The 25,841-nt window shown below is 39.1% G+C and overlaps 3 protein-coding genes across 10 annotated transcripts in view; 2 read left to right on the forward strand and 1 right to left on the reverse strand.

Moving 5' to 3' along the window:
• Positions 1-3,297: 3,297 nt before the first annotated feature.
• Positions 3,298-8,483, forward strand: LOC108626636 (hybrid signal transduction histidine kinase L). 5 transcript variants are annotated; one of them, XM_026814974.1, is made up of 8 exons: positions 3,298-3,316; positions 6,526-6,691; positions 6,970-7,131; positions 7,216-7,419; positions 7,504-7,704; positions 7,827-8,064; positions 8,133-8,205; positions 8,271-8,483. In XM_026814974.1, the coding sequence occupies exons 2-8, from the start codon at positions 6,646-6,648 to the stop codon at positions 8,274-8,276; spliced, it is 930 nt and encodes a 309-aa protein (XP_026670775.1). In that variant the 5' UTR covers positions 3,298-3,316; positions 6,526-6,645; the 3' UTR covers positions 8,277-8,483. The 5 variants fall into 5 exon arrangements, with proteins under 5 accessions (XP_026670775.1, XP_026670777.1, XP_017882917.1 ...); XM_026814976.1 differs by lacking the exon at positions 3,298-3,316 and adding an exon at positions 4,312-5,031 and having other exon boundaries at positions 7,255-7,419; XM_018027428.2 differs by lacking the exon at positions 3,298-3,316 and adding an exon at positions 4,314-5,031.
• A 525-nt stretch (positions 8,484-9,008) lies between these two features.
• Cisd2 (CDGSH iron sulfur domain 2) lies at positions 9,009-10,301 on the reverse strand. Its single transcript, XM_018027429.2, has 4 exons — positions 10,170-10,301; positions 9,909-10,003; positions 9,554-9,670; positions 9,009-9,375 (listed from the first exon to the last, which is right to left on the reverse strand). The coding sequence occupies exons 1-4, from the start codon at positions 10,264-10,266 to the stop codon at positions 9,286-9,288; spliced, it is 399 nt and encodes a 132-aa protein (XP_017882918.1). The 5' UTR covers positions 10,267-10,301; the 3' UTR covers positions 9,009-9,285.
• Positions 10,302-10,734: 433 nt separating this feature from the next.
• Efa6 (Exchange factor for Arf 6) overlaps positions 10,735-25,841 on the forward strand; it is a 49,615-nt gene continuing 34,508 nt past the window's right edge. For 2 of the 4 annotated variants that reach the window (XM_018027361.2, XM_018027364.2), the window contains exon 1: positions 10,736-11,429. In XM_018027361.2, coding sequence (XP_017882850.1) covers positions 11,295-11,429 — 135 coding nt within the window. In that variant the 5' untranslated portion in view covers positions 10,736-11,294. Of the gene's footprint in view, positions 11,430-25,841 lie in introns of all 4 variants that reach the window. The other 2 variants (XR_003389409.1, XM_018027363.2) reach the window with 2 other exon arrangements.

The following is a 25,841-nucleotide window of genomic DNA, read 5'->3' on the forward strand; positions in this document are numbered from 1 at the left end:
TTAGCTTTAAAATACGCTACTCCAAGTGAAATACGTGAAAAATCACAAATACCTTAGCTTGTACGAACAGCTATAAATCTTTCCATATTTTTTATGACAGAGATACAAGAGAAGTTTTTAATATATTTAAAATAAAATTGTGCATTTGAAAGATTATGAATGAACTTAGTTAATGTATAAAATAATGCAATATTTAAATTCCGTATAACATACGTTTAAAATGTAGTAATATATAGATCAAAATTTGTATTATTTCAATTGAGGGAGCATTTCTACCTTATATTAATAGCGGTATTAACATTCGTTTACATTTCACAAACAGTGCAAACTCGACCTCCTGTATAACAAATCCGTACATTTTATACAAACAGCGAAGTATTAAAAACAGTAAACGTGTGCTTCTATTATTCTTTTGAACGTATTTATTTACTCAAGCAGTGTGCTATGAAATGCACAAAACAAATGGTCAAGAATAATGAGAATTTACAAATTTTAACAGTGTGCAAAATATACTTATTTATAAGTTTATGTGCCTTTCATAAAAAGAGGAGAATAATGGTGTTCATGGCTTCATGCTGATCATATAAGCTGCGCGACGTTTAATTGTAGATACTGCACGATATTCGTCGGGTCATTCGACGAGGCTGTTGCGTTACATAAGATCGTAATAGATAAATCAATAAACGCATTGATGTACTGTGCTAGTCAAAACTTAATATACAGAGCTTGTTATGAAATATATTGATATACTGAAATCGATATCTGAACTATACACGATGTTTTATTGTACGTACTCTACTCACCGTGACATTTAAAAATTGTACAGTACAATAGACAGATTTAATCGATACGACTGTAACATAAAGCAGTAGGTATCCGCTATGATTTTTATGTACTTAGAACATTAATTACACTCTTAGGCACTTTATGAGACTATATTCTTCCACGTCTCATAAACACATATTCAGTCTTTAACGACAAACACCTACTGAGATATAATTTTTATAACAACTCCTAGAAGCTAGAAGTTTATATTTCGTAACAGAGAAAGTAATAAATCAGAAATTAATTTACTAAATATAATTCTCGATTACTTATTATAAACAATACTTATTTATGAGACAAAAGATTTGGAAGGGAACACACCTTCCTGCACTTTTTACGCTCATTGTTCAAAAGCATCCACCGAGAGCGTCTGAACTATACACGATGTTTTATTGTACGTACTCTACTCACCGTGACATTTAAAAATTGTACAGTACAATAGACAGATTTAATCGATACGACTGTAACATAAAGCAGTAGGTATCCGCTATGATTTTTATGTACTTAGAACATTAATTACACTCTTAGGCACTTTATGAGACTATATTCTTCCACGTCTCATAAACACATATTCAGTCTTTAACGACAAACACCTACTGAGATATAATTTTTATAACAACTCCTAGAAGCTAGAAGTTTATATTTCGTAACAGAGAAAGTAATAAATCAGAAATTAATTTACTAAATATAATTCTCGATTACTTATTATAAACAATACTTATTTATGAGACAAAAGATTTGGAAGGGAACACACCTTCCTGCACTTTTTACGCTCATTGTTCAAAAGCATCCACCGAGAGCGATTATACGCTGTTGAGAGCATTACAAAACGAAATTATTTACCGCCACGGATAGAGTAAAAAAAAAATAAGAAGAAGAAGAAAGGAAATTATTCATAGCCAGGATACGGGATTCTAAAGGGAACCCATTGTAGATGCATACGAGTGGCTCGTGAGAATGCTTCTCGCCATTCACTTCTCTTCGCGTATATCGAATTACCTGCGTTGAGGGGTTTCGTGCTTTGCAGGGTTTTATCGACGGCAGGGTCAATCTATTTTTACGTGGTAGCTTATGTGTTCTCCGTTTCACCGGTTTACAGACCGGCTATAAATCAAGTTACGCGTAGGTAAGCATTCTCCCTGTGTGCGCTCCTTCATACGTAAAGAGATCCTGTAAATTGAAATCGTGAGGCAACGCGATCTTATCAATGTTTAATAAGTGAATTACTCGTGAATCGATACATGTAATTGCAGCGATGGGACATGGGCGTAGCAACAGCGCGTCACTTTTACTCAGACGTCCTTGACAGAGAAATTGTCCGCTAAATTAAATATTACTTCAATCTCATTTTTTAATAATAAATTTCGTTAAACGAAAATGCAAGATTTAGAAGCATTTTTCCTGGTTTCTCGTGTAAATATTTTATCCACTTGGCGAAGTACAGCTGCATTTTGAAGTTTGATATTTGCTTTTAAAACAACAGATGCTTTATATTGCTCTGGAAGTCTAAACTGTGGAAGCCGTCGTTGATTTTACAATCGCGCCAATAGCAAGGATTTTCTTCCGAGAAACGGGCTAAGCCAAAAGCATTTGCAATTTATCTTGCATTCTCGATCTTATCCGTCACATGTTCGGAATAAGAAGAGGAGAGGTCTCACGGTTCAACTCGTCGCGTCATGTTCACACGGCTTCTATGCAGCTTATGATCTCTGCAACTGCGCCGCGAACAACCTAACATACAATCGTCTAGTATTTGAACTTACAATTAGTCTTCATGCCTGAGTACCTTTTGATAGCTATCATTATCTAACGGAGTATCAGTAATAGCAAAACAGAAGTCACACATTGTTTTAATAATTATCGGATCTGCAGATGTAATTATAAAAGTTACATCCGAGGATACTTCGAACAGCAAACTATATAGAGGCTTGGCGATAACATTGTTACTTAACAAAACAATTCACTTATTTACCATAGATAATTCTCTGATTAATCGCGAAATAAAAAAATGAACTCGGAGATTTGAAGATTTCTTTAGATTACCGGAAATCCACTGTTCAGCGTTTTCGCTGTTAGGATTACCGGTAACGCTTCTCCGCGAAAATCGCATTAGTCAAGCCAGGAAAAATCGTCGATACACCGAAGCGGGATTAATCAGCGTACAGACGAACGAGGCAGCAAGGATATGTGTACACAATACACGGCGAGGTATGCAACGGCCTCCTGCCTTTCACGTATTTCGATGACGTATAAAATCCCGCGGGGCAAAACGACAGTGACGTACAATACGTACGATGCTTTCTGTTACGTTGCCTTTAATCTCGTTGTTACCGGTTTCGCCGAGGGATATCGACCAGCCGCAAAGTTGTGCGCTGGGAATTTCAGCATATACGTGAATCTATTCCGGGAATGTGGCCAGGTGGTGCACTTTACCATGGGTAAAAGTCAATGTGTTATCATTTTAATGGTTGCACGTTCATTGAGCATTCAGGTATTATGCAATGAAAATACTGGTTAACTAAACGACGCGAGAAACTCGAATACTGAAATAATAAGTTGGGACGCGTGTAGGACGTATTTATAACTTTGTGTATTTCTGAAGATCACTATAGATCTAACAGCTATAATTTTGTAACTTCCCGTCCGTCTTTTACGGAGTTTTAAAAAAAAGAATGACTGCGTATATTTGCGACATAGAACAGATCGATGGCTAACTCTATATAGTAGTCAAATTGCGTTTACCCGAGAAAATTTGATAACTTGCGGTCGTATGTATGTATCCATGATTTACATACGTTTGCATCATCGATTTTATTTGAAAAGTGTGTCACTCATTTATCAGGAGTAATAGTGAGAGTAGAGCTAAACTTTAGATCTTACATTCCACGCCTTGGATAATATTTGTTAAACTACTTAGTCGATTTTATTACGTTTCCACTTATTTCATTCGCTCGAGAGTGATGCAGTTTCTTAACGTTTCTATTTTACGATTGTTACATGCAAGAAATAACAATTAATAATGATCCGTCATTGTGGAAAGTGTGAGTTACGACAAAATAATGGAAATGAGATTATTTTTTTTTTCAAACCGGGCGACCTCCGCTCTGTGAAGCTAAAAGAGTTAATGTGCGAATCCGGCACGATTTAAGATAGTTTACACATAAAGAAGCTAAAAAAAGAACCAACGGGAATGCCACTACTGTTTCGGAATTCGTTCTTTAGAATCGACGTTGCCACGACCATAGTTCCAACTGATTATGTTAAAATATCTTATCTCCCGAGACAATAGACACCTATACAAATACCGAGTAGCTCCAATCAACTGATAAATGCTAGCTAACAAACGAATTACGATCGAGCCTTGCTCACTTTGTTTCTTGTTGCTTTGCTTTTGCACATGCCGCGCGTGCTTCTAGCCCTCTCCTTCGTCGTCCCTCACACACTACTATATGCCTCTCCAGCCACGTAGAACATGCAGTATGCTATTGCTCTCAAGGGAAGAAACAACTGACAGTGCGAGTGCAAAGTTGGTTCCGTGCGTACGTAAATTTGAAACCGCGCATCGAAGATCGTCCGATTATTATCAAAAGCGAAATCCATCCCGCGGATGTTTCAATTGCAACTATTGCGCAAAAATACTTCACTAATAATAGTGTAATCCTCAGTGACGCGAAATTCGTTGGTTCCTCGAGGTGCGGGAAACTTTATCGCGCAAAACCAGGTACAAACTTAGATCATCCAAATGTGGCAATTCTCGTGTCACGCACGATTACTATAAAACTGATTGTGTTATTATTCGAGTTTAATGTCGTCGTTCATCACGCGGTGTTTATTGCAAAAGCTCGAAAACCGGTGCGCGCGGAATAAATGTATATCGGCGTTTTCCAACCGTTCGCCGAAGTAGCGCGTGAAACATAGCGGAAAGTTCAAAAGTGAGCGGCGTGCGAGACAATTTTGTGTACGGACGGTCCTCCGTTCGTCTTGAACAACGATTATCTAAGTGTAATGCAATTGATCGTGGGATGCTGCAATTGTGGTGTAATCACTGCCGAACAGTGAATTCGCGTCAGACAAATCCCGTGGACGATCGCTAGCCGAGTTTTACCGGCTGCGCCTGATTTCTGGTTTGCTCTCCTAAATGCATAGCGATACTTTGCCAAGCGACTAGAGAAAAAGTGGAACGTACGACTTTCACGTTCGACGAAGGTATGCTTATAAAAAGAGCGTGGATGTTACACGTGCGTACATCAGAAGAAATGGGTTAATTCTTCGTTCCACATCGATTATTTCTACTGAACAGGATCTTACGCGATTGGCTATCGAATGATTCACGTTATCGATTCTTTGTAATTGTCTGCCGCAAACATTTCAGTACAATCGACTGTCACGCTTACTATCAATCATTTACTCGTGATAAGAGCCAATGTCAAGCTCCAACATTTTAATTAGAGTCATTATTGCCGGGTAATCTCTGATCTCCAATGTCTATTAACGTAAAATGCATGACACTGTAAGAATGACGTATTTATTTTGAAAAAATGCAGTGGAAAACTTTCCCGTACTCCTACTACGAAATGAATCGAAATTTTGTTCTATAGCTAGGCGTCGCATTCAGAACGCACTTCTAGAAATTACTGAAATTAATGCTGCGAATGGTTCTCGCATGTCATGCCACCGTAATGATAAAACACATATATACATGCGATAATTATACGAATTTCTTTCTTACCGTCCTACAAATGAGTTTCCAAGAAAACAGGCGACACAGTATCAGTGAAAATGCATATATTATCGATCTAATTAGTCATCTTTATCTTCACGGATGATCAACGCGCGAATAATTAAGCCCGGTATTTCCTCATGGATTACGCTCACTGACGCGCATAATGACACAAAAACGTTAATGAATAGCGAAAACAGAGATAGAAACGACCTCCTTATTCTGGTATTTCGGTTCACGTTTGCAAGATTTCTTAGCTAGCATCGAATCTTTTACGCTATACGTGTCCCACATGATAATGTATCTGTCTGTGCATTATAAAAATATCTCACGTGTTGAGTTTCATAAGTGTTCAATACTTCAACATTATCGTCGTGCTTGTTACAACATACTGCTCTCGAAGTCTTACTTTGAATGACGTAACAATAATCTATCTTCTTCTCTCATGCAAACGAGATTTTTATGATAACTGCTTCCCACCTTGTAAGAGCATAAAGAATACAAATAAGGTACAGTGTGTGGCCAACGGATTATAAGTATAAAAAGAAATCAGCTAGCGTACATTTTAGTATAATATGAATTATTCGAAATTCTCCCTCCTTACACCCATTTAATAATATTAATGCAAGGGAAAATTGACACTTCTTGACGTACTTGTAGGTAGCAAACTTTTATTGCCTTCAAGTTCAAGAGGACAGAGAAAAATTGAACGTCGCGACAGGGTTAAATAGTTCAATTGATATAATTGTCCTATCACTAACGGGAGACGACACTGTCGAATCGATCTGTCAAATTTAATTATTCTCTCATTTTCATTAATTATTCTTTCCACATTCGCACACATTTTATTATTATTGATAATTTATATTATTAAGCATGCTGAAATAGTAACATCATTTCCTTCCTCCATATCTACGATAGCAGATAAAATGATACGTTGGGTGGGAGTGTTACCAATTGATAATCGCAATTGATTTCAGTTCTGAGTTTGCCACGTGATTACAAGCGAGTGCAATAATTGCGGAGACTCGTTCATAAGCGTCGCAGAATTCTTCGGGTTTATAGTGCGAACCGGTAACAAGTAGAATAGAAAGAAAAAGATGCTGCGGCTGCCGGTGATCGTCGTTTTGGTGATTTCAATGTTCGGTAAGACAGAAATGCAATTATCACTTTACGTACATCTACGATAACACGCAGATTTATTTGAAGACCACGTTTCAACCGTAAACAGTACATCGACAAAATCTTAAACAATCGAACTAATCAAAATATACAGAGTTTCTTTACACTTGCAATCGCGCTGAAAATTTTCCAGGCATGCTTACGTGAAGCTCTAAGTATACTTACGCTACGCGATATCAGTCCTTAACTTTTTTTCACTCATATCCCCTGCATTCAGATATCATAAAATTTGCTTATGTTAGCAGGCAGGGTGTCGCCGGTGATGCCGAAAGAAGTAGAGATGAACGACAAAGGGAATGATACTGTTTTAAATATCACTAATAGCACCGTGAATGATACAATTTCAAATAATATTAGTAACAAATCGATCGAAGAGACCGTAAAAAAAACAGAAATTGTGACGGGTAAGTGAAACGAAACATTAAAATGATTTCGTACTTGTATCAATTTTGAATACTTATTGGGGTGTGCATTTTGTTATTTTAAAGAAAAGCTAAAGAAGGATATTTATATCACTGTGCCACCAGACGCGAGCGCAGCTACGCCAGTCAACGATCTCAAAAAAGTGGAAAATAAAACTCAAAATTGTACTTCTAACAAGGAGGCGGAAGACATGCTTCATTGTAAAGTAATGCCGCATGACAATGATGACAATGATAACACAGATTCGACTTCTCCATTAAATGCAACAGGTATGTTTTATATGGAAGAAAATTGCATTATGTACATATATATTTATAAAGGATGCTCTTTTTCATAATTTTCTGTTTCGTAAGAACCTACCACCACTGTTACGAGTATCGCGAGCAATAAGACTGAAGTGAACGCGGAATCTCAGGTACCGGAAGTTCAAGATAAAGAACCAAGCGGAAAGAATAAGACAGAAGATACTGTAAATACTACACGCACCATGGATCAAGATACTTACAAAAACGTAACTACCGAACCGAATCACCTCGCTACTACTAATCATTCAGGTATGAAAATTTATATTTTACAAATATAAATTCTATATTTATCTAATGCATTTGTATAATGTTAAACGAATGACAATATTAATTCCGTGTTATTATAAATTAAAAATATTCCTAAATTGCAGATGTCTTAAATACGGATTTGAAACAAAATAATAGTTCTAGCGAAGCATCGGTTCTATCACCGTTGCTGGAAGATAAGGCTATTATAAGCTCTGACAATGCCGAGGCAGTGAAATCTGCCGAGAGACCTAAAGCCAAGCGCATGCCTTCGGGAATCATAGCACTGGTTACGGCGATTAGTTTCGCGGTAGTAATCGGACTCGTATATATTGGAATGATTGTCTGGAGGCGATACATCGAGTAAGTACGAAAGTAGTCTTCAATTATATAACATAATAAGTTACTTTAATGATATTTTTATGTTTTAGATACAGATACGGACATCGGGAGTTATTAGTTAATGAATTAGAGTTTGATACCAATGATTTACGGCATTTCGAGGTAAGCGCGTACTTTTACTTTTGCGATTGAAATATTGTTCATGTAATTCGATTTTCCTGTTACAGCTGTGATCTAATGAGAGCAGTAGCTTATAGAAAACTGAATGATCCACGGCTGAGGCTGGTACTATGTAACTATTAAAGATTCATTGATCTGTGATACTAAGGACATGTATTACGTCTGACAGTCAGAACACCAAATATGTTTGGATAATGTTATACATTTCTTGTAATGTAATTATTTTATATACATTATGCGTACAACCACCTTTTTTTCAACACGTTTACCATTCTCTTCTCTCTCTCCCTTCCTCTCTCTCTCTCCTGTTGAAATTGAAATAGTGTTACAATGTGTTAACCATTCGTATTTTTATAACGATTATGATGATGCAGATCGCTGAATAAATGAGACGTTTACGAAAAATGATGGGTGCTAGAGTAACATGTATCAGTTTTCTTCGATGTTAGCGCGACTATGTTATTTTAAAGTGTGTATGTATTTGAAACTGTTGAAAATGTGCATTATAAATTATATCTTTGTAACGTAGTATCACAATATTCTCTCCATCCTTTTTTGTACCGCGTGCCACGAACATGTAAATATTTTTAGTTAAATAAATTAGTGAATTATATTTTTAATCAACGAGCTTTTATTTTAGAGCGTTAAGGTAGTCGAGTCCATGTAGAAATAATGATACACATTCTTCTTAATAAAGTACAGTGATACTTCGTAAAAATCACGCATGTAAAAAACGATAAAAAATTACGTACAATCTTAAGTATCCAGATGTAGTGTTAACTAAAGAAATTTTGCAATAAAACATTTATTTATAGATTTCAGTAAAGCACAGTTTAAAAAATAGTTACAAATAAGTACACATTTTCCATTCTGCCTTTACTATTGTTCTCTGTTTGGCGTTAAATATATACCTACATCGATATATATATTTATCATATACATACATGAATTTCGTATGAGATATCTACATTGTTGGTTGGAGAAGTATTCCTTCATCAATGGTATTTAATAACATCGATTGGAAAGTGATTTATCTTTCTAATCGACATTCCAATCTTATAATTAAGCTTTCTTCTTCGTGATTACAAGAGGACCCACATTATCTTTTGTCGCTTCGTTATGACGTCCATGGGAACCGTCGCAATAAGGCCACTGCAACATAAAAAATTATATTTTATTAAGATAATTCCTGTATCATTGCATGTGATTACATAATATCAAGATCTTAAACTTATTCTTGGATATACTTGATTTAGGTCAGTTATAATGTGGGTCTAAAATCTTGACAGCTCTCGAGTACACAAAAATAATAGAGGAGAAAGCAACTTACATTTTCAGATCTCCAGCAACGGCAAAATGCAGCTTTCTCACTTATATCTTCTATGTCAACGGAATCCACCACTTTATTTACATCTTTCTTTACAGTAAGGTTCACACGTCCACACGACTGCAAATGTTATGTACATATCTTGTGTAAATAAATGATAAGAAGAACATATTGATCTTTCAGTGACAAAAATCAAAATTCATAAATGAATTGAAATCGACTGATTCAAGACAGTGGCAAAAAGTAGGAGCCAAAAGATTGAAGCAATAGCGTTACGTAATCAACAAGAAAAACAGCAAAATCCATCGTAACATGTACAATATTATAATGATCTCTTGATAAAAGGCAGTTTACTTACTGGACCTCTAGCCAGAGGACAAAATGCTTTGTATGACATATAACCGAGACCAGCTAACGCTGCAGTCGGTGGAATTAAAGCAATCCAGTCTCGTACTAGTAGAAAATTAAAAGAATTTGTTATTTGTGCTATTTGCTACTAGTTCGATATGCCACAGTAGTAATATGCAGTGTCACGTTTAAAGTTACATTTCCGCGAGTTACGCGACATGATTTTATATAATCATCGAATATACTTTAAATATATTCATTAATTTCTTACTTCCTAATCGAAACCATCCTCCTATAGAGTCCGGAACAGGTAATCCAGCTAAATAATTCGGAATAGATACTTTAACGAGATGTGCTACTGGCTCCATGACTGCTATTGCTATCACTACATTCACTACTGCTACAGTCAAGTTACTAATCGAACGATTTCGAACACAAGCTACTTTGCATTTTGCATCCCAACTGTCAACTATACAAATAAGTTACTTTTAAATTATTTCTACTCGAAAGCTTGAAACGTTGCGTTCTTTCTTTTCTATTTAATACACGTTTCATTTAAAAGACGAATCAAATTTTAAATTATGAATACATATGTTACAGCATTGTCTAGATCGCGAGTTTAAATACTGAAAATGAAGCTTATAAAAGTGATATAAATGTTCGCGTCAATCTGGAATAGGTGTAAAGGCATGCGGTTAAAAAGTTGATACAGGATGCAAAACTTTTCTGCACTCTGATTGCATTGTTGCCGGCAGACTTTGACCAGCGCAGTAGCCGAGGTGAAGGACCGGTGGGGTCTATGGTATGCCTTGTAGGTGGCGCCATCCAGTCGTCAGTCGCGAGGCGTTCGCCGGGCAGGGAGGTGGTTGCGTCGTCCGCAAGGATACGTGGTCGGTTGCCGCGACGCCGCCGCGGTTCGCGCAGGCACAGGTACGAAGTACGAAGTGCGCGCGTTTTCGAGGCGGTATCACGAAAAGCGCAGGAGTGGCGTTTTCAACGTACACGTACATCGCGTCCGATATCGTTGCTAGACGGACCGTCGCTGACGTGCAGCGGTTGTTAGCGGAACGACGAGATTCGTGGCATCGACGAGAAAGACCAGGGAAGAGGAGGGAAGGAAAGAGATAGAGAGCAGCGCGGTTCTATCGCGCGGTGGAGTGCGAAAAAGTGTTCGCGAAGGAGGCCCTTGGCTTCCGATTCGTGCGTGAGTGTTGCGCGCGTGTCAGAGCGAGAGGGAACGGGCGAGAGGAACGTTTCGACGGGTGACACACGGTGGCTGGAAACGGGAGAGAGGAAGACGAATAAACACGGGCCGCCGGATTAATCGTTGTGTACGGTGCGCGGGTTTCGATGAAGGTGCGTCAAATGACAGTGAGGTGATCAATGTGCTCGAAACATGGCTGAGGAGTTGGTGGTCACCCTGAACCGCGGCGACTCGTCCGGATTCGGGTTTTCGCTCCTGGGTACCGCGGGCTTGCCGCACGTCATCTACGACATCGTCGAGAATTCGCCGGCAGCGAAGAGTGGCAAGGTGAGCATCATACATATACATACTTCTCGCTTCGATCGTTGTTCTCTCTTTTATGTACGTGTGCTCGCGTTTACCCTATCGCTTGCCAACCACAGACAGATAGGTAAAGAAAGAGAGAGAGAGACAGAGAGAGAGAAGTTCGAGGACGGTCAAAGGTGGAGTTGCGGAAAGAGCAACCCCAAGGCATTTACACCGAACACGCATGTAATGTGGGCACGTTACGCGCTCGTCAGAGTATTCTCCAAACGGCAAGGGCCTCAAAATAACGCCCGGTGTATATCGACCCGTGTTATTATCGCGAGCACCCTCTGTCGCCTCGTCTGTTCTGTTTCTTGACCTCTGATTACTTTTTATTCTCGCACTTTGCCAACCGTCTTGCTAGTGCTTCTTGCACGTCCACCCGTCTTAACGTAGACGGTTACGGGGATGCTGATTGGCTGGGTGGGATCGGTTTTAACGGCCACATTCCAGACTGTCGGTCGGTCCTTCTGCCTGCGTGTCTTCTCTCTTTCTTCTCCTTTTTCCTATCTCTTTCTATATCTCTATCCCCGTCTCTTTCCCCCTCTTGCTTTCTAGGGAGCGTACCCCTTCTCGACCGTCATACGAATCGGAAACTTTGAATTGAAAGAGAAAGATTGGAGCCCTTTGAGTATCCCTCTGATCTTTCCTTACAGACCTCTCGTTTGTTTAATAATCTTTTACTTAGACGTTGAAATGCTTCCAATGTTATATTCATAAACTGGAGAATCAACTGACTTGACTTTCTACGTATTTTTTACAAATTATGAACAGGTAAGATGTAGTAAGTACAATATAGTCGATTTTATATACATATTGTGTCGCGTCATACTCTTTACACAAATGCTACACTACGTTGTACTTTTCATTTCAGCTTCATCTTTACCAATTCATAAATTATAATGTTACTCCCCATTAAAGATTCTTAAAATATAAAGGTAATCTTAGAACAAAGGGGATCCACTAATAAATCATACACTGTATATTCTTAGTTAAATTCTTAAATAAAATGTGTTGGATCGATCTCGATTTATAACAGGCCACGTAAATTTCTTATTACGCGATCGTCAATGTTTGTATTATTATATCTTGGAATATTGTAAATTGAATATTTATCTTTTTTTTTTAATATTCTTTCGTTTCCCTTACGGTTCTTGGGTTTAATGTAAAATAGACCGATTGCTTTGTCGGAACTAGTTTCCAATACCGGTTACGAAGAAAGATGCGGATTTCAAATAGCAGATGCAGAATAGATTAATCGTTGTCGGACGAACCAGTTCCGAACAAGTTTAGAGGGAAAAAAGTTAGTAGTTATTAACACTGCAGCTACCGAAGTGGTCAATAGGGCCAGTTCGCAATTTGCCCGATATCCACTAAATCTAATGCAACGCGTTCTTTAAAATTTTCCATACTTGTTAGCGAAAAGACTAAGTAAGTCTGCCTTTCCCTACGTTTTGCTATGATTCTCTTTCAATGGTAAGAGGCCTCTCACCTTCCTCTAATGATGAAACATAATTCCTTTGTCAAAAAGCTTCTTTTTATACCCGTTTTGAAATAATAGAAGTGGTTTCGTTTTCGTTTCTATTTCGTTTGCTTACACATACGCGTATATGTATTGCCAAATATGTGTTTGGAACGCGTTACATCCGAACAGTCAAAGCGATCGTACGAAAAACGCATGCGCCCGACTTTTTGTCTTCTGCATAACCATCATTCGCCAGAAGAACGCGTGTAACAAAGGAGTGGCCGGTCATTACGCGTGATTGAAATGTGTCACTGCGTACACCGTCCGTGTTCCCCTTACCCACCCGCTTTTGTTTTTGAAACTCTTTAAGGTTCTATTTAGCAGAGTGCTGCTGCACGTGCATACATGCCTCCTTTGGAAAACGTGCACGCGGATTAGCGATTGGGCTTATCAATGCGCAACGTGTATATGCAGATAAAGATTGGATCCGCGATTATTGCTTTGCATAATTATCGTTAACACTTGCTGGTATTCGTAATTTTTACGCTGTACATTCGAGATACGTTATCAGGCATGAATTTATTTCGCCTGCCGGGTTCGGCAGGGGCGCGGAGACCAAATCCAGCGAACTGGATATTTCTTTTTAATTGATGCGACACGGTTGTGGGTCTCGAAAGCAGGTTAGGCCACTATATCGGCAGTCATTCAAGATTCATTGTTCGACCGATACAAAGAACGCGTAATATATTTTGTATTGTTCCTGTGTAGCTGCAAACTCAGTTCTTTAATTTCTTTGTTCGAGTCACTCGAATCATTATAAGTACTAACTAGAGCGGTTACCGTTCGATATCATCGGCGAGCTTAATAGGAAATGTACAATAAATCGGTAAAAATGTATTTGAAGATTAAAGACGACCGAGTCAGCCTGGTAACTATCTTGACAGTCATGTACTGAAGTTTTAGTGCAATGGTGCACTGATGCAAATTGCGTTGAACGTTGAGTACGAATAATTTACATTCTAAATCGACTAAGGGTACACTAAAACATTTAATTATCAGAAGATGATACATGCGGATGTAATATCACTAACAATAAGCAATATCCTTTAGAAACGCCTTCGCTCGCTTGTAATCATTTCTCTTATAACATTTGATTTAAACTGATGCTTTGCATAATTAAACGAGGCACGGTACGAAATACATATAGAAATTCCAATCAGTGTAATTAGATTCTTTTTCCTCTTAACGTCTAAACAAAAACTATATTTATTCATTCATTCGCGGATCGACTTGAACAGGTTCTCATTATCAGCAATCGTTTTAAATACAATTTTACGTATTTACACGCAACACGTTTCTTACCACTAATTTCGATCCGAGCTCGCTCGTGAAATTAATTTCGAACGATTCGCGCTCGCAATTAAATAGTACGTAAAAAATGTACACAAGATAACGTACACGCAATCACAGTTTCGTAGTAGAAAGGCGGCGGCAAGCGAGTTTATGAATAAGTGGCTGAGTAAGCGTACGTTTTATTATCTAGCCGCAGAGTTTGAAAGATTAGAAATACGTAATGACTTCTGTCAATTTGCTAATTAATCGATTTAATGCGTCCGCTCGGTTTTTCTACCGTTAATGCTCTTTCCTCCACGATAATTTCTCAATTAACGAGCTTAATAATTCGCCGGGTAGAACGGCGTTATGCAATGCCGTTCGCGTGATAATACCACGGGCGAAGTTGAAGTTTCTTGACGAAGAATCACGCGAGCCCGACAATTAACCGAGCGTGCGTCGTCGAATTTCTCGAATTTATCGATTGATCGCCCCCTTGATAGGTGTAAGACGAATGATCCTTTTCTGCTTTCAGTAATTGGGACTCTCGAGCATGTTACAGCGCAATCTTATGGATCAGCACTGTGCTGATGTTAGTATAAGTGCTTCGGCTACGTTTAATGGTATCCGTGATTCTCTTTTTTCACGATTAATCAATCCACCGTAAATTGAGAACACGTTTTTATGCGTATGAACTTCTTATTCCGTATTTAAATTGCATTTTATTTGGCGTTCAATTCATAAACCGCTCGAAATTCTGACTCGCCAACAAATATTCATGTCTGTATATTCTCTCTTTACAAGAGTATACAAACGTCCGACTCCAATTCCTCAGAATCCTTTTCCTCTACAATATGACTTCCACTCGAATCATCTCGTTCAATTGCCAATAACGCCGAATGATACTCGCGAGTCGATCAAGTTCAACACGTCCCGGTATATAAATAGGAATCAAGATCCGGTGTCGTTTCTAGACAGTAGTGTACATAATATGCTTATTTATAATGGGAACAGGCATAACGGGTCAAGGGTCGGTTGGATTGGAGACCCTGCTTGTATTAGATAGATGTAGACGCAGATGTTGCGCCAGACAAACGAGCAAAATCAAATCCGAGATAGTGTCCTATTTATTTGCAGCTTCTGCAATATCGTATCGACGTTACAATCGATACTATCTTAACTAACGTATTAATTTTCGTCGAATTTCCAATGAGTAATTTGATCTAAATCGGCCTCGATCGAAACTAGAGCGTGTAGATCCCTTGGCCTAAGGTAACACTCTTACCACGCCTTATTTCTCGGTTGTCCTTTGGAAATATTGCACGAGCTCAAGTGATTTTTATAGAACTTGAACTGAGAAATGTGAAACATATTTTTCCATTCTGCCCTTTTTAAAAGTCGTTTTGGTTTTTAAATGTTAATTCTCTAGTAAAAAATAATTTATCTTGTTTTATCTGCTATTATGAATCAAATTGAATGTGGGATAATTTGATAATAAATAATTTATATCTCAACCTGTAATACATATTGCATACCACAATTGAATTCTAAAAATTCTAAATCCCATGAAACAGTTTTCACTCTTTGATGCGAGGAAAAATAGCTCATTACTTACAGAGCACGTTAAAGTGCGTTGGAATATCTTTGCGTCAGGCGTATGTAACTTCGAAACATCGTTAAAGTGAGTTAAACGTGTTACTGTGCGGTTAGTATAATTTTCTGTTACGCCACGCCACGTTATACTTGATATATCATTTTAATCGAATCCAGCGGAGACGAGTTTGTATATTTTTCTTCTTCGTCAAAGAACGTGCAAATTTATATATGATGATTTGATATATTTTAAACAGATTCCAACGTAATTATGATTTTAGTTCGCCTTCCGTGATATCTACGTTTCGGGGATGGATTAATTACTTCTCGATTAATTCGTATCCACGCTATCACGCATCGATCGGTTCGCTATCTGTTCCACCATGATTCTTCATCCTTGACATTTGAATCTGTCGATTACCCCTTGCACCGGTGACACCGACAATTGCAACATTCCAAACGACATTCTAGTATGCGAACCATGTACCGTGCGTTATCGCGGAATTAAGAAATTACGGATTCGAAAGTTGCCTAGGAATGCGACACACTTGACAAAAGTGCTGTTTCTCTTAATGGTAAAAATTAGTATGTAATCGGTGAATAACGTTTCACTCGATTAACAGAATTCGCGGATGTTATACTGATTTATATAGATTTTTATGAAGTCAGATCTTTTATTGTTGCACGCGTGAATGAAATGTATATTGTTTATTTCGTAACATGAAACACAGATGGGTAAATTCTGCTACCAACGTTCAGTTGAGAGTCTTAATTCAACAAGAGTATCGTATGATTATCGCAGTCACGATTCTTTACGTGGCCTGCTATTGCACAGGTGAAGATAGTACGTGATGTTTGGTTTCATGATTTCAAAATATACATCGTGCGCTACGTATCTACGTCTACAGAGACGGAGCTTGTTCCTTGCTCAATAAATACCTTCGATATTAGTAGTTTAAATCGAAATGAAAAATAAGCTTGGAAGAAAAGATCTGACTTCGTTTTCTGAGTACGTATTCTTGCTTGTGGTAGGTGAGAAGTATTTCTATTTATGTACTAATTGTCATTATTAGGTCGAAGCTTATCCAGTAGCAGCAAGCTCTTATCTAACAGTCATCGTTGAGGATAATTAAGGCAATCAGGCCAGTGGGGTAGTTCACCGTTAGTAAGCACACGATTTATGTTATCTCTTTGCACCCTGAGGTGTAATAAGGATTAACTCAAAAGTTATAACTTCTTAAAAATTTGTTTCCATTTATATGCGCATTTATTATTGAAATCTCAGCGACAGAAGTATGGCGCGTGCACTATATTTTTTTGTATAGCAAAATACTCGCTATTTCACTTTGCTAAAAAGTAATACCAAGGTGCTTTCACACAATAAAAAAGGTCCGAGCTCCGTGCCATTTGAATAATTGAAATTCGGATGTAAAAGGCGCTATTCAGCACGCATCGGGTTCACGGAACCCAGAAACATACTTTTCCGAAGTACGTAGATTCCGGGTTGTTTCCCTGTAGCGTTAGAAAAAAGGTGAAGTAAATGTACAGGTAAAGGTGAACCTCTTCCGGTTCGATGAATTTTTATATTATTGGCGACGTGATTCTGAATGTGTTTTTCATTTACGGTAAATTGTTTTTAGAATTTTCCTACAAAAGGGTAATGCGTCTAGTCGAAAGTCTTGCGAAATGCAGATACCTGAAGAAGTCTAAAACTGTACACGAAACTAAATGTAATAAGAAGTTCTGTAAGAACATGTTAGAAACGAATGTTGACTGCCAGTTCTTATATGGGGTTGAAAGTCATTCAGAACCGGGGGCTCAATATAAAAAAGAGTCATCGAAATCGGCGTGGTACACCTCGACCTGTTCATTTACCAAAATCGCGGTTTCGGTGATCGTTTCCAAGGGCGTTTCTTGCGCGCTCGCTCTCGGCCGTTGGCGCTCGCACGTGCGAGAATGCAGCGATTCGCCGGTGCGTTTTAATGGGTTCACGTAAGCTGCGTTTCACTGCGCTGCACTGCACTGACACGAATAGCCGGCGTGCCACGCGCCGCCTCGTTTCTTCTTTTCCCCGTCTCGTCGTGTCGTCCCTGCTCGTTTTTCTCTCTGTGACCAAGTTCTCCAACCGCCACCGTTTCCCCGATTCCGTGTTTCGTCTCTCGCGTGTGTCCGCAACGTGAAAAGAGGTCAACGACCAGCCCGCGAGAAGTATTCTTACTTCACGTTGCCGTAAAACGGGCCGCGAGGAAGAACCCGTGAAGCATTTCTCGAAACTGCTCGTAATTTAGATAAAAGTCAGAGACGATTACGCGGAATTTGTTATTTAATAATACGTGACGTTCGTTTAACGTTTTCACATCTCTTTTTATGTTTCCAATACGGTTTTGGATTCTGTAAATAACCCTGTGGTCCCAAACATGAATTCTGCTGCATACTTGGATTGCCAAATCTTTCATGACGTAACAAAGAGATAGTCAAGTTTTATGACCCATTTTGTGTGCAGTTACTTGCTTAACCGTCCTGAATTAACTACACGCGGTTAGATGCACTGTTTTCCTACACTGATCGAAAATGCAAGCGACGAACGGTGATGTAAATAATATACTAGCAATCCTACCGGCCTAACCACACGTTTTCTCATTAAAATAGATGAAGTTCTGATAAGTAATACGAGTTAGTATATAATAGTAATGCAGGCAGGTATTCAGAATCGTTGCTTATTCTTAATCTTGCTATAAGACGATCTTAAGAATAAGCAACGACTCTGAACACCGGCCATAATCTGCTACCATAAAAATCGATGGTCCAGCGTATCTGTTGTCAAATTTCTCCCACATCCGTGTTTACGCTTCGACTGGGAAATAAACAAATTTCAAATGGCCCCTAATTTCAATAAATTATCTCCGGCAAAACAGCCCCGCGTAGGAAGCAATAAAGAGGAACAGTCGGAAGCTATCGCGGATTGAACGGTCTCCAAAAGCACGCGCACCGCTTTCAACCTGCGTCTGCACTATCTCTAACTGTTTTCTTTTACCCCGGAGGCACAGAACGGATCTCGAGGAACGACGCGGCTCGGGGGGTTGAAAGGAACGGGGAGGTTCGCGTGCCAGAAAGAGAGGAAACAAAACATATATAGAAACGTTTCTGTTTTCTTGCGCCAGCCCTCTCTCCTCCACGGTACCCCTTTTGGCACGAGACCGGGAGTGAATAGCGAGCAAACGACATCTGAAAAACGCGATGGTACGCGACGACTCTGCATTCCGAGGCGTGACGACGGGCCAGGAGGAAGGAGTCTGTCTGTATCTGAATACTTCTCTTTCGAGGTGAACAATCACCGGAGTAAATATCGTCTTATCTACGGAAAAACAAAAGACTCCTCCTCCTCCTCCTCCTGCCGAACGTGGTTCGATAACGCGCGGTAGCCAGTGCGCTTAGAATTATCGTCGACGCCGTTTGTTTTATTGATACACAGCGCTGCCGTATTTCGTTGCGCATCGTAAAACCGTTAATTTAGGGGTTCCTACTTCAATTGTCCCATGGAGAATTTTATAGCCAGGATATTTATCAGGATACTAACTATCGATGTTTTTATAAAGTCATAGAGTTGTCGATTGATAAAATATTATAATGTTTCGTACGAAGAGAAATTAGAAATGATTTAATCTGCAACATCATTTTTACTGACGTCTGGATACTAGATTATTTACAAGCAGTTGTTTTTACATTTCTGTCTCGTCATTCGGTAATTTTTATCGATAGTTGTTACTCTATTTTTTTTTAAGCGTGGTAAAATTTAAACATAAAAACTTGGTTGATTTTAAAACTATCCAATATGTAAATGAAGGATTACAACCATTTCTCATATCGAACATTATAATTTTTATGGAAAATAGATAGAGCCAATGACTCATTGCGAACAATTTATGCAGCCGTATTTTCTGGCATCTATCCTTCGCTTTGGAGTTATCGTAGCTATTGGAAAAACATTTTCGCAGGCTACATTACCGGTTCTGTATACAGAGGCGAGGATAAAGTGTGCCGCCTCTTCCTTATTAAGCCTTAACTGCTGAAACAGGGTCTCGATACACTTTCCGCTCCCCTAATATCATCCTTAACATTGTACGCATCTAAATTGGTAATTAATTCAGAAACGCGAGGAATGCAACTTTTCCTTTTTTTATATCATGCAAAGAGATTGTATTGTTAAGCACTCCTCTCAGATGTTATCGTTTAACGAAGTTACTGAAGAATTCGTTATAGTAGTCGATAAACATTACTTCAAATGTTAATGTTTGATTGAGAAAATTAAGTACGTTATTGTTTGCACTGCGCAATATCGTCAAGTGAAAGTTTTAATCTTGTCGAAAAGGTTTACGTTACCTTGGAACAAACCCCATGAATGAACTCGCCACGAAAGTGGGCGCGGCGATATTGTGAGCAGCATATTACTAACGCTGTTCATGGTAGCATATTTCTCGGAGACGCTGCATTTATATTCTTCGGAAGAAAATGGAGAAGTTGATAAAGTTGAGAAAATGAAAAAGAAAGATATTGCTCGAGCAAAGTGCAGTTTCGCATTGAATGAATTTTAATGTACCATATTATTTATGGCGATAGTAGCTGGCTATCTCGTCTTCGTGCAAGTAAAATTTATTTGACAAGTTTTTTTTATCAATTAGAATAGGAAATAAGAGTGGATTAATGTCGTCCGATATGAACGTCTATATATTGACACGATCTGGCTATTGAAACATGAAATTATAGTTCTGATATTGTTTGAGCGATTATGTTTACTGGCGAGTAAACTAGTAGCTATTACGTTGTGTAGTACGCAAACATGTAGTCAAACCGTAATAAATGTGTTTACGATATTTCATGATATCGCGTACGCGACCATAGATAGTACATATTGCCACAGGCTCGTGGGAAGTAAGTTTGGATAGAGATCCTATTCTTTGCGCCATAACTCAAGAAAATGTGATCGAGATATCGACGAAACCACTCCTGGCCCGATTATTATCGAATGAGTTAACATGATAATTCATGATATCAGAGTTGGGAGTACATCGAGACGCTACTTGACTAAGCAAATCACCCAATATGAATTTATCATGCCCATTCGATTATTTATAGGGAACAATGAATACAAATTAGGAGGATAATCATGTATATTTATGGAAGTATATACGAGCTACTTTAATAAATCCAATTATGCTGGAAGTTACGTATTCCTCATGGAGGAATATTTTATCGAAAACGAACTGTGGATGAATAAGATTTGAATTCACAGAAGTTCTCTTCACGATGTATTCTGCTTAAATCCTTCATTGAACTCAAATTATATAAGAGCAATTACAGGATAAGGGAAATTCCAAGTATACATTTTTCCTCAACTGATCTTAGGGAATCGCTATTCTAGTCTTCCTTAAAACTCATCGTGTGAAAGAAAAAAGTGGCTTCGTTGCCGACAATAGTGGAAAACCGATTGAAGTTGGCGCCCATATAAATCCAAATCTTTAGCCTTTCTTTTCACGTTAATGGCTGCTTTACGAGGTTGAATCGATTCCAATTTGGGTCGGGATATAACACCATTTGCAGACTTCGTGACAACTTTTCACTTCAGTAAAACCACTTCGGCATTGCTTGGAAATGACACTTTTAATCAATCTAATATTTCAATAAAAATGATTTCACCTTCGGCTTACGATCCCTTTTATAATCAGAGAATGAAGTGTACTTAAAAGGCGGTTACAGAATCAGAAAGAATATTATTAGATTTCAAATATATATTTATGAGGGGGGTCTATATATCCTGAACATGTTCAGCATCGATTTTTCCGAAGCTCGAAAGCTCTAGATATTTAAGTTTCAATCTTTTGTGGATAAAAATCATTCGATATTGAGTTATTCTGTATACTCGCGAGAGCTCGTGGAAGGATTTGGAAGAGACTTGGGATGGAAGCTCTTCACCCTTGCACTTTGATCCGAAGGGTGGAAGCCGCCGCTTTATTTTCTTATCCAAAGTAGAGCATCGATTCCGGCCATCGAAGCCGATTTATACTTATATCCGAAGGGTTCGGAAGATGAAGAGTACTTTGGCACCTGAGGAACATCTCGTATGACGACAACCGTCTTCTTGGCGTCGTCTGGCGTCTCAGAAACCTCGAGCCTTCTCGATGCTTATCGATAAGAATCGATTGCTCCGTAGGGTGCAGCTAATCCTCGGCGGTGGGCGTCGTTTCAAGCGTTGCTTCCAAGTTTTCATAAGAAGGGAGCTTTCTTTGTTTGTGGGATTAAACCATGCTTAATTGGAGTAGCGCTGTATAAAAAGAATGACGAAGAAAGTTTACTTTCAAGAGCAATTTTGTCTAACGTGGAGAGGATGGTTAGATAAAGCTGAGTTATGTCTGAAATTCCTTAAGAAGTCGTACTACGTTCCAAGAGAAATTTAACTCTCATGAACCTGCATCATCGTCGACTTTCTAACAGTCTTTTGATCGTCGATCGAGGCATTCCACGTTTCAGCGAAATTACCTCGATCACTCGATACCTAATATGTTAATCCTATCGACGACAAATGGTCCGTTCGATTCGCGGCTCTTGAGACCGCCGATCGAACGTGATAATGAGGCCGCGGGCAAAAGTATTAATTAAGGATCAGCAATGGTGCTCCTTATCGAAGAAAGAGGGCATCGTTAACGTTTCGGTGCGGTTTAACGAACGACGTTGAAGAGCCAGCTCGCGGACTGGCACCGGGGAAGAACGAGAAAGAAAGAGAACCAGCGCGCGAAGAGGTGGAGGAAGAGGAGGAGAGGAAGCTGAAGCATTATGTTGCGTTAACGTAACGCTGCCGGGAAATGGGTTAAGGACGTTAAAGCCAACCCTCGTCGCCGAGCGGGTTCAGAGTGGGAGCAGACCGAGGTGGCTACACCCTATGGCGATGCTTCGCCGAAGAGAGGAGACTCCGCGGACCGAGCTTTACTTTGCAATTACCCTACCTGCGGTTGGTTAGGTCGTCTCTGCCTGGCGAAAAATTCGCAGCCGGCTCACGTTCCCGATTTAGGAACCGTCCTCGATACTCCATGGGGACCGTCCACCATTTGCGTCAACACCGTGTACGTTCCCCCCTTAAAACCGTTGATTTATTATACACGCGCACCCTCGGATTCCTCCGGGACGTCCAGATAAATGAAGCAGTTCCAAAATCTTTACTACCGCAGTAAAATGTCAAATGTTTGAACAAGTGCACACATATTTATTTTCTAATACTATTTAAAAACATTTGAACAATCGATGTTAGGCATTTTTGCCGAACTGTTTTCAAGCTACCACATACCTTCGCTTGGTATCTAACTCATCTTTTATTTTCTGAATGGCTCATCATAAATGATATATGACTCCATAATACCGAGAACACCTGTGCCTTACGATCGTAATGAATCGTTGAGGCGAATTTTACTCCGAGAACCTGTACGTAGGAAATTTCCACGCGGTTCAATACTCGGAATAAAAGTTACGGCTGTGCTTGAGAACATTCCGTGGTTACGTGTAAACTCGTCCGGTCGGTGAAAGATTACAAAGCGACCTGCTTGTTACACCGATTTAAAGTGAAAGTACTTGTGTCGGGTCTTGTATCAATTACGCCAATCAGTTCCCTCCGAGTCGGCCACCGTCCATTTTTTTCAAGCTACCACATACCTTCGCCGTGTGTCTAACTCATCTTTTATTTTCTGAATGGCTCATCATAAATGATATATGACTCCATAATACCGAGAACACCTGTGCCTTACGATCGTAATGAATCGTTGAGGCGAATTTTACTCCGAGAACCTGTACGTAGGAAATTTCCACGCGGTTCAATACTCGGAATAAAAGTTACGGCTGTGCTTGAGAACATTCCGTGGTTACGTGTAAACTCGTCCGGTCGGTGAAAGATTACAAAGCGACCTGCTTGTTACACCGATTTAAAGTGAAAGTACTTGTGTCGGGTCTTGTATCAATTACGCCAATCAGTTCCCTCCGAGTCGGCCACCGTCCATTTAAATAAATAACGTCTGATTTATATAGTAGAAATTTTATTGAAACGCAATTTTTAATATTGAAATGACGTGAGATAAAAATTGTTATTTCCATTAGTTGTAATATTTATTTATTCTTCATATTATTTAAAGTTTAACTATAGCTTCGAGCGAATGTTCTTAATTATTATGAAAATTCAGTTCAGCTTTCGTCAGAATTCGCGAGTAACGTTAAGTGGCAGCGAGAGATTTTATTACATAAAAGTGAGATACATAAATGCAGACTTTATCGAGCACGCGGTTGCACGAAGGTTAAATATAAAGTTAGCTGTATCTGGTTCGCATTTTCAGCGCAAACTTAGCCACACTTGAATCTAAATTACAGCAGCTAAAAATCAGCCAGCTCGGTTTAAAATATAGATTATTTATTATACCTCGCAAACACGGAATCGTTTCAAAGTGGCCGAGTTGATTTCACGTAAAACCTGAATTTGGTTTTGGGTCTGCAAGGCCTTGCAGTTATACTTGGATATAGTCATCGGTACACCGAATTGCATCATATTGTATATAGAAACAACGTTGTTTTCAAAAGATACCGTCATCGCCTAAATTTTATCTACCCATTTATCAACTGGATTATAATTGATAAAAGAAATATATTATAATTCAATCAGTCATATATCCATCAAGATAAAAATCTGTAAGGATCGAAAATAAATTGCACATATAAAATGAAGGTAAAAGATATATGTATGAAAATCTACCTCGAGAGATATTTCTATCTCTCACGAACGGAACACTCAACTTTAACCACTGATTTTGTCAGATTCATCGGAGCGAGAGATCTCCAGACGTACACATCGATAATACCATCACGGGAAATCGGAATATCGATGTCTTTACGATTGCAGTCTACGTCAGCTCCGGCGCGTTATTGAAAATGCGGATGAAGACGCTCGCAACGGATGCACACGCCCGGCCATTTTTAAACGCATCGAAAACGACGAGGACGACGAACGTTATTTTTATAAAGCAATCGAACTATTTTTCGACAACCTTCGAAAATTACATTGAAACGAGATTGCGAGTAGTTATAAGTCCCATCGAGTTTTAAGAGGACTTGTTGACTTCCGAGGAAAGGAGAGTGGTAATAGAAAGACGAGTTAGAATAGTCATACTAATGGGACGAATTCTGTAGGAATGACCGAAATAACAAGCATACAGACGAATGGGGTCATTTTCTTCAGAGCGACCCTCGTAGCACAATCGATGCTATGAATTCTCTTCGATGTCGAGCTGCTATCATCAAAACGAATTCCGAGGGAAACCGAGGGATGAAAACAAATGGGAAAATGGGGGATCGGGAAAAACACGCGGCGGACTTGGGGGCGCAGAGGAAACGACAATCGTGGAGTAACATTATAACGAGTTTAACCGCTCTTGCTTGGGAGAGAATCAGGATAATGCGAGTGCACTCGCGAAGTTACACGACTCTCTCGCTAAATTTAGTCCGCGGCTAAAAGAGTGGAGGACACGACGAGATGAAAAAGAGGTCTATCGCGTAAATGCTGAACCACCCCTTTCTGGATTTTTCCCGTGGGTATGCGGCACACGTGTGCACTCATACACGTCCGCGTTTCTATAACGATTCCCGGAATTTAATAAGTTTGGTTCGTCACGATGGAGCGACGAAAACGTTCAACTTTTCCGGGCTCATATCTACCGGGCTTGAAAATCCATTACTCTACCATGGACCGTTTTTATCGTTGCAATTACACGACTGCGTTCGTTGTTATTCGAGGACGTTCGTCGCAGAACTTTGTCGAAAATCGGGCCGTGAGTGCTCCTTCGTAAACGTTACAGAAAATATATGTATATTATAGTAATCACGAAATCATACAAAATCAGATTTTTAAAATGCATTTAATTTCACTTTTGTCCAATGCGACAATTGCATTTTGCGACAAATGCAATTGCAATGGACAT

Source organism: Ceratina calcarata, unplaced genomic scaffold (assembly GCF_001652005.2).
Source record: "Ceratina calcarata isolate Rehan_Ccalc_2016 unplaced genomic scaffold, ASM165200v1 scaffold422.2, whole genome shotgun sequence".
Classification (NCBI taxonomy): domain Eukaryota; kingdom Metazoa; phylum Arthropoda; class Insecta; order Hymenoptera; family Apidae; genus Ceratina; species Ceratina calcarata.